The sequence below is a fragment of the Leishmania major genome, chromosome 26 (genome assembly GCF_000002725.2).
Source record: "Leishmania major strain Friedlin complete genome, chromosome 26".
In the NCBI taxonomy this organism is placed as follows: domain Eukaryota; phylum Euglenozoa; class Kinetoplastea; order Trypanosomatida; family Trypanosomatidae; genus Leishmania; species Leishmania major.
This window is the reverse complement of record NC_007267.2, coordinates 996,336-1,009,394: the sequence shown is the minus strand read 5'-3', so window position 1 is coordinate 1,009,394 and position 13,059 is coordinate 996,336. Positions and strand designations below refer to the sequence as shown.

The 13,059-nt window shown below is 60.3% G+C and overlaps 4 protein-coding genes across 4 annotated transcripts; all 4 read right to left on the bottom strand.

Annotated features, from left to right (window-relative positions):
- Positions 1 to 1,511: 1,511 nt before the first annotated feature.
- Positions 1,512 to 5,897, bottom strand: LMJF_26_2490 (conserved hypothetical protein; the record flags this gene model as incomplete). Its single annotated transcript, XM_001684204.1, has 1 exon — positions 1,512 to 5,897. One exon carries the CDS (start codon positions 5,895 to 5,897, stop codon positions 1,512 to 1,514), a length of 4,386 nt encoding a protein of 1,461 aa, XP_001684256.1.
- A 2,865-nt stretch (positions 5,898 to 8,762) lies between these two features.
- On the bottom strand, positions 8,763 to 9,452 carry LMJF_26_2480 (putative phosphatidyltransferase; the record flags this gene model as incomplete). The annotated part of the gene is made up of 1 exon (XM_001684203.1): positions 8,763 to 9,452. The coding sequence occupies one exon, from the start codon at positions 9,450 to 9,452 to the stop codon at positions 8,763 to 8,765; it is 690 nt and encodes a 229-aa protein (XP_001684255.1).
- Positions 9,453 to 10,086: 634 nt separating this feature from the next.
- On the bottom strand, positions 10,087 to 10,455 carry LMJF_26_2470 (conserved hypothetical protein; the record flags this gene model as incomplete). The annotated part of the gene is made up of 1 exon (XM_001684202.1): positions 10,087 to 10,455. One exon carries the CDS (start codon positions 10,453 to 10,455, stop codon positions 10,087 to 10,089), a length of 369 nt encoding a protein of 122 aa, XP_001684254.1.
- An 888-nt stretch (positions 10,456 to 11,343) lies between these two features.
- LMJF_26_2460 (conserved hypothetical protein) lies at positions 11,344 to 12,684 on the bottom strand (the record flags this gene model as incomplete). Its single annotated transcript, XM_001684201.1, has 1 exon — positions 11,344 to 12,684. The coding sequence occupies one exon, from the start codon at positions 12,682 to 12,684 to the stop codon at positions 11,344 to 11,346; it is 1,341 nt and encodes a 446-aa protein (XP_001684253.1).
- Positions 12,685 to 13,059: the final 375 nt, after the last annotated feature.

Here is a 13,059-nt window from a genome sequence, read left to right as displayed (position 1 = left end):
GTCTCTGGGCACGGGAGGGTGGATTGCAGGGTAGCATGGCACCAATGAACACATCCGTCAACGAGCGCCTCCCTGTTCCGTCTGCCGCAGTGTCGCATCTCCGTCAGGGACATGACAAGGAGGAGAGGTTTCCCTTGCTATGCCGTCCCTTCCAGCAGCAGCAGCAGCAGAACGGGTACGCACAAGCTATGCAGGCGCAGCTACAACGCACTCCACGGCTGAGTGGCGAAGAGGAAAGGTAAATGAGCAAGGGAGGGAGGGAGGGAGGGAGGAGGGGGGGAGGCTCTTCGTGGAGAGACACGCAGCGGTTTCGTTCACTTCGTTGTGGAGACAAGGTGGTAGCAAAGGAGATGAGAGTCACCGCCGCAAGCGAGAAGGTGTCCGTTTCACCGCTGTTGGCCCTTCCCAGATTGCGCGCCGCGCACGGTCACACGCGCTTTCACAGCAGACAAGATACAGGGGGTCATCAGCCGTCAGAGCACAGCTGCTCTGACACGTCCACACCGCTGCCCATGCACAGGCAGGCATACATAAAGAGAGAGAGAGAGAGAGAGAGACGTGCATCGATGCGCGCCCATGGAAGATCCAAAACAAAAAAAGGCAAGCGAGAGAAGAGCACCAATGAAGATGTGGTCGGCACGAGCCAAGGGCAAACTGCCGAGACCACACCGGCGGCAGACGAGGAGCGCTGGGTGAAAGGGGAGAAAAAGGGGGCGCCGAGCAAGTCCACTGACGAAATTTTCAAAAAGCATGCACAAGCGAAGCATTACCAACTACTATACAGTGTTGATGTCGTACAGGTGCAGTGAGGAGTGAGCAGCACCTAACGCAGAGCAAGAGCAGCGGATATAAGGAGGCGGGGAAAGGGAGAGGGAGAGATGGAGAGCGGCGACTCATGTCGTCCACTGCGCACGACTCAAGCCCTCTGCAGTGGAAGGGGGCCGATGGGGAATACAACCGGCTGCAACCCGCACTACTCTGCACACACCCGCCCACCCCGCACTTCCATCATCTTCGATGTCCGTAAATACAGCCAACACAGAAAGCGAGCGAGAGAAGGAGGGGAGGCGAAACTGAAAAGGTAGGAGAGCGGCTCCACACGCATGCGCAGAGAAGTGTAGCGAGACGGAGTAGACGCCGGTACGCACTAGGAAAACCAAAATAATAAGCAGCGGTAATGGTGCTACGATGGAGCGTCATCGCACATGCATGCGGCATGAGAGGAGAGTTCGCTAACGTCGCGCCAGACGCGACCATACAACGAACGACGCTCGGCACCTCTCACAAGAAAACGAAAAACGAAAAGAAGCCGAGGAGCTGCGAGCCCACCGACGAGGAGAGAGAGAGACGAGCAACGGTGTGCAAGGGCCTGTGATGCAGGGCCTGCGTCGCGCATTAGCGGGAGCTGGCGACAGTGGAGGGAGCCCTTTACTCCAGCTCTACGCAGCGAGGAGTCGGTGCGGCGTCATGCTCCAGCTCCAGACAGTCGAACCGTGACAAGGACGCCGCTCTTATCGGCGAGAGAAGTCTCCGCCCTTCTCCCGCGCGGTATCGACTCCACCGCCTATGTGGCGCGCTCGGGGCGCTCGTGGTGGCGGCGATACCTCGTCGACCTTTCCACCTGAGCGGATTCTGTGCACCCACTGATGTGCCGGAGTCGGGGCGGAGGCCGATCGCGGATGCACCGGCAGGTGAAGCGCCTTGAGTCGCAGCACCGTCGCGCCCTCCAGCTCCGGCGGAAAAGGGTACCGGAGGCCCAGGCGATCCGCCATAGCCATGTACTCGGCCAGCTTCTCCTTGGTGGGCATGAGCTGATCGGCGAGCACCTTGATCTCCGCATCCTTCTGCTTCAGCTGCCGCTGCAACTTCCGCACATCGCCGGCTTCGCTCTTCTGCGCCATCACTGCCGCCGCCGTGCCCGACAAGGATGACGTTCGTTGTGCCTCTTCGCGCTCCGGTCGGCACTGCAGGTTCCTGTTCTCAGCCGTCAGGCGCTCCACCTCGTCCTGGCACCGGCGCAGCTGCATCTCAAAGTCGACGACGGTGCTGTTGCGGAAGGAGCGGTTGACCTCACTGAGGTTCTCACTGCCATTGCGAACAGAGCCGGTGTTGCGCAACGGCGTCGACAGCTGTTGTTCATCCGTGCCGGGGAGCCGCTGTATGCTCTGCTGCTCGAGAAGGTCCATTCGCTTCCCAAGGTCGACCCGCTCCTCGTTCATCGCCGTCTGCATCATATCCATGTCCTCATTCGCGGCCTTCACGTCCTCCTCGGCCCGCTGCAACTGCTCCAACAGGTCTGCGACGGTGGCCTTGAGTTGAGTGTTTTCCGCAGTAAGCCGCATGTTTTCCAACTTGACCTGATCCACTTCCTGGTGCACAAGCATCAAGGGCGCCTGCAACTGTCCCGCCTCAGCTGAGTTCTCGGTAGCGGCGGCGCCGTCAGCTTGAGGGGACGCTGCTAGGATGTCATCGCCATCGTTTGTGGCGCCAACCTGCTCTGCCAGCGTTTTCTTCTTCTTGATCTTTTTCACCCGCCTCTTCACTGGCCTGTCGAGCAGACTCGCGTCACCATCGTCGGCGGCATTGCCCCCGGTGCCTGTGCCCCCCGCAGCAGCAGCAGCAGCAGCAGCAGCAGCAGCCTCCTTGGTCTCGTGTAGCTGCTCCTCCAGCTCGTGGATGCGCGCCTCATACGTCTCCGCAGCCTTTGCTGCCGCCTCCATCGCCGAGTCGTACGCGGCCTTCTGAGCCTGCAGTTGAGACTGCAGCTGGAGCACGTCCATCTGCTGTGCCCCCGCCATTGCGACCGATGATGCCGAGGCAGGCATGTTCGCCGAGACCTGCGCAACTCCTGCCTGCTTGCGCAGCTTCACGTTCTCCTCCATGAGCGCCTCGATGCTCTTCTTCAATGCTGCTGACTTGGCGATTTCAGCCTCGTAAGCAGCACGGTTGTTGGTTGACATGCGGTTCTTGATCTGCGTCTGCAGAACGGTAATCATGTGCTGATCATTCGCGGAGTCGGTGCGGTGCTGCAGCTGTATGCGCTTCAGCTCACTATTCAGGCGGTCGTTGTCGCGCTGAAGGTCTTCGATGCGCTTGCAGAAGGCATCAATGGCTATAGGCTCTGGGGCAGAGGCAGCGTAGGCCGCGGCACCATCAGCGGGGCGGTCCAACAACGGTCGACTCGCAGTCGCTGCTGCAGGGTTCAGGGAGGACAACAACGCAGCGCGATCCGTCGCCCTCACCTCTGTCTCTGGTTCCACCACGGCAGAGCTGCAGCGTTCCACGGCGGGTGCTGCAACTCCGACGGTAGAAGCAGCAGCTACAAAGGCCGCTGCCGCCGTGGTATCTACGTCGTTGCCGTTGCTGCCGCTGCCCTGCCCCTGAAGGGCGACGCTTGCCAGGTTTGCCTGCAAGGCACTGATTTGCCCATTCAAGCGCTTGATCTCGTCGGTTAGGGCTTCCTCGCGGCGGCACTTGTCCTCGAAGACGCGCTGCTGCCTCGCATTCTTCTCCTGCAGCGCCGTGATGGCGCTCGTGTGCTTTGCCGCCTCGGCCTCCATCGCGGACACGCGCTCCGTCAGGTCTGCGACGCCGCTGCTCAGTTCCGCCGCGCGCTTCTGCTCCTTCGCGAGGCGATCGCTGAGGGCGGCGCGGTCGCTCTGGTAGTGATCCTGCAGCGACTCGATCTCCTTCACGCGCTCGTCGTTCTCCTGTTCAAGGTCGGCGATCGTCTGACGGTAGATTGAGATCTCCGACTTGCACTTTTCCAGCTCGACGGTGATCTTCTTGTTCTCCTCCAACGACCTGTCGCGCTCCGCGACGACGGACTGGTAAAGCCCGTCGGCGACGTACTGCCCGTCGCGTGCCTGCACCTCGGCGATCGTCTTCCTCGCCTGCGCCAGTTCATCGGAGAGAGTCTGGATTTGTTTTTGCGCGTTCGCCTCCGCGGCGGCCTTGGCGCTAGCGCGATCCTTCTCCATGTGCACTGCCATCTCCTTAATGCCATCCTGCATGTCGTCCATCTGCTGCTCCAGCGACGCGTTCACCTGTGTGAGACGTGTGTTCTCTGCCGTCAGCACAGCGACCTTGTCGCGCAGCTTCGCCTCACTCTCGCTCAGAGCCGTCACCTGGTCCTGCCAAGCGCGCACGTTCTTGTTCTGTGTTTCCGAGATCGCGTGCTGCGCGTCCGTGACGGCCTTCAGACGCTCGATCTCCTGCTTGGCCTCCTCCAGCCTTCGATCCAGCGGCTCCATTGTATTTTGTAGCTTTTCCTTTTCCGCCTTCAGCTCGGCAAACTGGCTCATGCAGATCGTGCTGCTCTGGGCCAATTCCATGTAAGCGATCGTCTCCTTCGCCTTCACAAGCCGCTCCTCCATCTCCTGCGTCGCTGCCAAGCGGTCCTCAAGCAGCTTCTTCTCCTTGCTCAGATCGTCGAACTGCTTCTGCAGCCTGGCCATGCCTTCTGTGTTGCGCCTCTCCTGTTTGAGCTCGAGTGACTGCTTCTCAAACTGGTCCTTGAAGGTGTCGAGCTGTGTCGTCGCGCTCCGCACATCGGCGGTGAGGGAGGCGCACTTCTTCATGAGGAAGGCCACGCGCTTCTTATCGTCCTCGGAGCGCTGTTGCAGCTGGCGCGCTTCCGCGTCGCGAGACACAGCGTAGCTCTGCGCCTGCTGCAGTTGCATGACCAGCTGATCTCGCTCGAACTCCAGCTTCGAAATACGCTCTTTGGTGGCGTTGAGTGTCTCTAGCACCTCCGCGTCGTTCAACGCAGTCGCGTTGGCAGCGTCGTCGGATGCGCTGCGGCTAGTTTCCAGGAAGGCGATGCGTTGCTTATAGAGATCAATCTCGCGCGTTAGCGACTCCTGCTCCAACTTAAGATTCTCGTAGTCATCGACAGAGCTGAGGTGGCGCAACTGATCGTCTTTCGCGCTGAGCTGGTCGAGGGCGTCCGCCAGGCGCTTCTCCAGCGCATTATGCCTTTCCTCTTGCTGCACCGTCATCTCAAGGATCTGGCTGCGCAGGCCCTGCACCGTTATGTGGGACGCGTCCACGTCACGCCTGGCCGTCTCCAGCTGCTGCCGCAGCTTATCCACCTCCTCCATGTGCACCGAGTCCTTCGCTGCCAGCTTGCTCTCTAACTGGGCCACCTTGTGCTTCTGAAGCTCCGCATCTTTATCCTTCTCCACAATGGCGTCGCGAGCCTCAGCGAGCGCGTCCTGCAGCGCATCACGCTCACTGGTCATGCGCTTGAGCGCCTCAGTGGCAGACATCTCAGACAGCAACAGAGCGCTGTTGCCAGCGGGCATCGGGGCTGCCGCTGCTGGTTCCAGAGGTGTGGAGCTCGCAACGGAATCATTGCGCAGCTTTGCGTTCTCCGCCTTCAGTGCAAGCAACTCGGCTTGCGAGCTACGCAGCGCATCCTCAGTCCGCGCAGCTTGCTCGCGCACCCTTCGTAGCTGCGCCTGCAACTCCTGCGCCGTGGCAGCACAGCTGTTGCCCTCGTCAACGGGCACAATGTGCACCGCCACAGCCAGCGGGCCGCTGCTGATGAGCTGCTGCTGTTCCTTCACCGTGTTCGACAGCTCCTGCGCGTTTAAGTGTGCATTGTGCAGGCCCTCCACCAGCGCCTGCACCTCGTCGTTGCTGGAAGCGTGCGACGCCTTGTAGGAAATGAACTCGGACTGCAGCGCGTCGCTCAGCTGCTCCAGCTGCTCTCGCGCCGCGGACTTTGATCCACCAAACCAGCCTGTCTTCTCTGGCTCGAAGAGTGATTGAAGCACCGGCGTCTCCTTCAGCGGTTCCTGCGCCAGTGCCTGCACCTTCTCCTCCAGCGCGGATATTTGTCCGGACAGACGGCCATTCTCCTCACAAACCTTCGTGAGTGTGTTGGAGAGCATCGCACCCTCGCTCTCCAGCTGGCGAATGCGCTTGATAAGCGCGTTGCCCTCAGCTTCGCTGCCGACTGTCTGCGTTGCCGCCGCCACCGCTGCGCCAGCAGCAGCAGCAGCAGCAGGAGAGGGGGACGAGAGCGCACTACCGCCGGCCGCGCTGGCACCGCTGGCGTCTCCAGCGGCGCCGCCACCACTAGCCGGCGGCCGGCGCACCAACCTCCGCACGCCTGCTGAGGGCTGGTGTTCTGGTGAGACGCTCCCCACTCCACCGACGGGGTCCGCGTGGGACTCCATCGTCTCTAATGCGGCCGCGCGAGTTCACCACCAGGGAAAACACAACGAACGCAAAAAAAAAAATAAAAGGACGGAAGGCCGGCACAGGGGAACGACGCACACGCACACACGCAGCAGTGCAAAGGGAAGACAAGGAATGCAAGGAGGTGGAGGAGGAGGGGAGGCCGAGGCAGAGAGGCGCGCCACGCACACACGGAGGGTAGTGCTTTACAAGTCAAAAAACCGCGAACAAGGAAAACGAGGAAAGAGAAGGGAAGCAATAAGAGATGCCGCGCCAGGCTACGGTAGCCAGACGACGTACTGCCCCGCGGATGCGTGGGGGGGGGGGGAGGGGTGCGAGCCTACACCACTGATAAGCCCCACGCCAGCAGGACGCGGAGACGAAGAAAAAATGTGCGCACAACGGCGGACGTCCCACCCCACGTGCGCAACGCGGATCGAATTTCCCAAAGAGGGCACAACAGCGGCAGCAGACAGACGCGAAGGCGCTGGTGCAGCGTCTCGAACACTAAAAAGGCAAGGCAGAGAGCAGGGAGAGCAGCACCAGCGCTGGAAAACCGTCCGTACGTGGTCGCCGTCGCTGACGTCCAGAAGGACCGCTGTCTTGTCTGCTTTCGTCTCCACAGAAGTAAGCAAGCGAGCGGGCAAGCACGCACAGGCACAGCGTGGTCTGCTCCAGGATTGAGGAGCACTAGCGGAACGATGCAGCGAGAGGGACGACGTTGAGGGTCGTGTCGGGTGAGAGAGAGAAAGCACGAAAAGACATAAAAGGAGATCGAGCGCTGGAGGGCGGGGAAAGTCAGACGCACGCACAGGCTGCTCGGCAAAAGGAATGTTGGACGTGGTGCCGAAGGACGTCGCCTTGTGCGTCGACACAACCCCCCGTTGTTGGTGGTGCGTCGCTGCGACGAGTGTCGGCTTGGTGTCGAGCCTTGTGGTGTGAGCAGGCCCCCGCTTAATGTGAGCCGGTTTTCTTTTTCTGTTCTCGTTTCTTTTCGTGTGATGCACGCGCGTTGACGTGTGTGTGTATGTGTGTGTGTGTGTGTGTGTGTGTGTGTGTGTGTGTGGACACATCCGCATCACAGGAGAGAGGGAAAGGAAGGCGAAGCTTGAAGAAATGGTGAGTTGATACACATGCGTGGAGAGAGAAGTAGTGAGTGACGCGACACCATCGCGCGTGCTGTCTCTGTTTCACGAAGGCAGCCATTGTAGGGATTACATCGGTGGCGGAGGCAGTGATGAGCTGCAGGGCCAGCCACATCCTGTTACACGAGTACGCGCAGCCGCCGCCGTGCATTGGCAACGGCAAACATGCTCACTGTGCTGCTCACCTACGCTGCCCCAATCTCGCGCACGCCATACTCCCTAACCGGCCCTTCACGTGCGTCCGAGCAGCAGGGGGGGGGGATGAGAGGCAAAGAAGAGCCCAGACAGAGGGTGAAACGAAGCACACGTGGCCTCGCATGCGCAGTCTGGCGCGCGCGTGCGTGTGTGTGTGCATCTAACTCGTGGCGCGCCTTCGCACAAGAGGGATGCACCTCTATTTGCATTCATTTTGATATGCGTGTTGCCTTACCTCTGAAACAGCGACACAACGTGCCCATGAGCAGACTCGCCCACTTGGTTACACACCTCGCGGAAGTGAGCGCGGGGTAGAGAGGGAGAGTGCAGGCGCATGCATGAGAGTGCTGCCACCCTCCCCCCCCCAGCACACCGCCACAACGACATCGAGAAGAAGCGCGCGCAAAGGGGTGAAGCAGAGCGAGAGAACAAGTGCGCTGAACGCACACACATACACGCACATATACACAAGTATTCGCCGCTCACGTGTACGCGCGGTTTTGTCCTTCTCCCTGTCGGTTTCCCCGCCCACATCAAAAGAAAGGAGAGGCGCGGTGAAGAAAGGCAGAAACAGAGAGGCTGCGCAGAAAGTCGACAACTCCAGTGAGTGAGTAGCGGTGAGAGGGGAGAAGGGGACTGGAGGAGACGGTGCTACGAAGCGAGACGTGTGTGCCTGTCTCTCGGACAGGAACGCACCCTTCCCCTTTCGTCCCACATCGCTCCCGACCTGCGAGAGCAAGACTCGCTACGACCAACATGGCAGAGCAACTTGCTCCGTATCATCTAGCATCGCCGCAGTTATTGCCTCCTCCCTGCTCCTTCGGTTACTTCCGCACCATCACCACACCACCACCACCCCTGCGCCACTTAGGTTCCGCCATCCTCCCCTCTCTTCACCAGCACTGGCTCCCATCTACTCCCCCTCGCTTGACACCTACCACCGCAGTCACATTGTAGTCCAATAATAACAGCATCATCGCCCGCATTCTTGGCACGACGCGCTACAGTGACACGGAGCAGAAAGCACCGCTCGCCGGCACGCCCCTTCCACCAGCATCGCTGCGAGAGACAGAGGGAGAGAGATGCAAATATATAAGTAGCGACGGCCGCGCGACACCCCTCGCCAACACGCCATCCTCGCACTTCTACCATGCAAGAGCCCCATCGCTTTCGGCGGGGAAGCGAGAGCTGGAAGAGCAGGGGAGGGCGTGCGCACCGGTATCGCTGACGCAGTCCTCAGGCGTATTTGCCTTGCGCGCCGCGTTTCTGAGCGTCCACGCAAGCGATGCGGTAGAGACCATCCACGAGCTGCTGCACATTAACGACCTGCTTCAAGAAGCAGGGCACCACGCACACCGCGAAGGCGTACCACAGAAGGTCGCCCACAACCGCCACGCTCGCGTAGTTCGCCCATGCGTACAGGAAAATGTACGCGAACTCCTGCCCAATGCATAAGATGAACATCACGCTGCCCTTTACGTAGTACATGCGCAGCAGCCAGAAGATGCTGTCCGAGGCGTCCTTGTGGCTATCCTTTTGGATAAAGACGGAGGCGTACATACGGCAAAAGTGAGACGCCACGTCCAGGAAGAGAAGTATGGCGAAAACACATGTGTAGCGGTACGGCATGGGTTGCAGTACGCTGTCAAGCACCACCAGGAAGCCAGCCGTCGAGGCGCGATCGGTGAGCATGTCCAGAATGGCGCCAAAGTTCGAGCACTGATCCAACGCACGAGCCGCCATGCCGTCAGCCGCATCCAGCAGAAAGGAGGACGCGTAGAGCACGAGGCACAGCGCAGGGTAATCGCGGGCCACCAGATAGGCCATGATCGACGTCGCTATCCGGGCATAGCCGATAATGTTCGGCACGAAGAAGAAGACCTTCACGGGACTCGGACTCGTCGGCTTTGGAGACATCGCCGCCATGTGAGAAGACGGAGGAAGAAAGAGGCGAGTGTATGCGCGCGTGTGCGCTTGTAGAGAACGTCAGAACGAAAAAATCAAGCCGCGAGTCGAAAAGGTAGCGTCGATGACTGCAATGCGTGATCTGAGACGTGCTGCCATCACATAGATGAAGAACATGCAGCAGCAGAAGCGGCGGAGCGAAGAGAGAAAGATTGTGTCAGGGGGGCGCAGTTGGGAAAAGGGAGGGGGGGGAAGAGGCAAACCAAACACGAAGAGCGAGCATTCGAAGGAATAGACGACGACGGGAAAACACACGATGCGTCTCTGGCTCTGTCTCGCTCTCCTTGCTATCGCTTTTTGCCTGTAGTGTATCGCTGCTGCAGACGCAAGGTCTGGCTAACCACGTAGGAAATCGCTGATCCCGACAAGCTTAGCCCACCCCCTCATCACACACACATAAATATATATATATATATATATATATATATATATATATATATACGGAGGAGCAGCTGTGATCGCGCATCATCTGTGAGCACGAGCACCGAAGCGCCTGGACAGGAGACGCCGGTATTCTCTCTGGCGGTCGAGTACACAAGCGCATGCGTAGCAGTGATCACAATTGCGGCGGCCACAAGAAAACAAGCGACGCATCTTATCGAGGCATGTGCAACCGATGCGGCTGCTGCTGCTGCTGCTCTTTGCGAAGCTCGTCACGCGCCTCATCCACGCTGAATGGACAGGCGCGGTAGTTGAGTATCGGGTAGCGAAAGTAGACATTATCCTTTGCCACCTGCTGCTTCGCCAAGCATCGGTCGCACATGTTCGAGTCTGTGTCGCTGAAACTGCTGCGCAGCAGTCGCAACCCACACCCAAAGCACATCTCCTTGCAGTCCACGCAGACCATTGTGTTGAGCGGCCCGCTCCTCTTGGGGAAGTGCTCCGATGGGAGGAGGCGAGTGCATTGGCAGCATCGCCACCGCAAACGCCTCTTGGAGGCCGCCAAGAAGGCAGTGTGGAACATGTGCGGGAGCACACAAACAACGCTAGTCCGCAACACACACACACACAAGCACACGCACACGCACACGCTCGCACGAACAGAGAAGTGTACGCTGCACACACGTGAAGGTGCAGCAGCCCTCCGTAAACAGCCAGCATGGTACACACGCCGGTCAGCACCGATACGCACAAACAGAGCAGGCCGTAATAGAGACCGAAGGCGCGCCACAAAAACGAGAGAGAGAGAGAGAGAGTAAGAGAGCGAGAAAGAGAGAGATGAAGAGACAGGAACGAGGATGCGACGAAGCAGGCGGCCACCACCAGTACAGCAGGGAAGGAGCGCGAGATCATGAGAGATGCCGCTGAGGCGCACAGCATACATGTTTGCCCTCCTCAAAGCCCCTATACGCACTCTTTATTGTGGGGCAGCGACATGGCGGGTCCAGCACGCATGAGGGGTGGGGGCGTGAAGAGGGAGGAGGGAGGAGGGAGGAGACCAAAGCAGCGGGGCAAAGGAAGGACACCCGAGACAGCTCCCTCTGCACGCCTTCATCAGTATGCTGGCGCATCAGGTTGCGCCGCTTCGTCCGCCATGAACTCCGCTGTTCTCCTCCGTCATCCGTCGCTGTTCCTTCCATAGGCGCACGCCGCTCATCCGCCTGTGACTGCACTCACCCAAACCGAAAGCGGAGCCCCTGACGGAGCAGGGAGGGTGGGGAGAACGGCCCACAACAGGAGCAGCCGCAGCAGGATTGAGCTGCCGTCACACCGCGCCCCCTTTCGCCCTTTCATATTCGTCTATGTAGCACATGCCGGCAGGCTTGCGGGTCCAGACCCACGTGCGCGCCGAGACGGTGAGGGTGCACCCTCGCCTCGCCGACAGAGGCAACGCACCTCACAGCCAGTGACACTACCACATTGTGGCGGTGTACTCGTAAACGATGACGTCGTCGCCGAACCTTTCCCGCACCTGCGCAAACACCTCATCAGCAAACCGCTGCACATCCGGCACCAGCTCCGTCAACTTCACTCCGTCGCCTGATATAAGACCGTTGCGGATCAGCTGCTCTGCGTAAGCCTTGCGCAGGCCGCTGCTCTTTGCCATGCCTCTCGCCAGCACGTAGGCGTAGTAGCGCTGCTTGATGTTCTCCTGCGCGAGGTGGTGGATGAGCTGCTCGTAGGTGCTGATGTGACCCTTCTGATATCCGTTCATGGAGTCGCGCAGACGCACGCTACTCCTGAGCAGGATCTTCGTAGGCGCCGTCGGGGTCGCTGGCACTTCTGTCGCAGTTGCGGCGTACGCGCTGGAGCCGGAGGCAGACAGCGGTAACGGCGCTGCTGCCGTGCTTGCCCCTCTACCCCACCACTGCCACCACCGTCTCTGCGATGACGCTGTGCTCGCGCGGTGGTCGTTGATGTCGGGCAAGAGCTGGTCCTTTCGGAGGAACCCCACCGATGCGCGAGAGGCCTTGCCCAGGCTGTTCGCGCCATCCATGAAGCGGTACGGCGCCATCTCCGCCTGCGCGTCCACCGTGACGAGAGACTCTGTCTTTTGCAGGTAGAGGAACACGCGGTGCAGCACCGCGTTGATGTGCAGCCGGCGCTCCACGACTGCCGGCTTGGGACGAGCAAACCCGGCATGGTCTACTTCGCGGTTGTCGTCAACGAGGGGGTGCGGCGCCCCTGCAGCCGGCACCACCTCGACGGTGTGCCGCTTGTGTGTCAGTCTGTTCTCAAGGATCGCCATATCGCACGGAAAGTGGAAGAAGAGGGAGTGGCGGTACGGCGACACATTCGTTGTCAGCACGTACGTGTCGGTGGTCAAGTAGTACAAGACGTAGAGCAGGCCGACGGAGGCAGCGAGCACGTAGACAGTTAGGGCCGCCTGCACACGCCCCAAGGTCAAGCCATGGCCAGAGGTGCGGAGGCGCCCAATCAAGGGGTAGCCCCCCTTGCTGTAGGCAGCCTGCCGCGGATGTTCTTGCAGCGGCGTGTCGTGCGAATGGTACTGAGGGGCAGCACCAGCAGCAGCAGCAGCAGAAGCAGGGCCGCCCGCGGCAGGAACGGCAGCCACGTGACTGTCCACCGCGCCGGACGCAGAACCGACGTTTCTACGCTGCGGTGGTGTGGTTGCGGAAGAGAACGCGGCTGCCGCCTCAGCAGTTGCAGAGAGCGAGGAGGAGCCGACCAAGACAGCCGTGCGCCGCGCCCTCACCCACAGGAGCAGCGCGGCTCGCCGATGCAGCAGCATGATTGCGGGGAGGGGAGGGTCCAGTACGCCGTGCAGGACGCCCCTCCCCACAACCCCAGCAGCGAGATGCAAAGCGATGGTGGAGTGACGCCACACAAATCTTCTCTTGCCTGCGCGCCGGCCGTCGTCCACGCTGCGACGGGGGAGATGGAAGGAGCGGGGCGGGGAGTCACCGCCGCACGCACACGCCGGCACGCACCGAAAAAGAGCTGTGGCGTTTTTGATGGACACGCGTGTGTGAAGAAACAGGAGGAGGGAAAGAAGACGGTGGTGATGACCGCAACACAAGAGGGATACAGTCGCAGAGACATGCAAAACGCATCTGCGGAAATGGCAGCGGGATGCGTTCCTGCTGCGTGGCAACAGGCGAGGGGG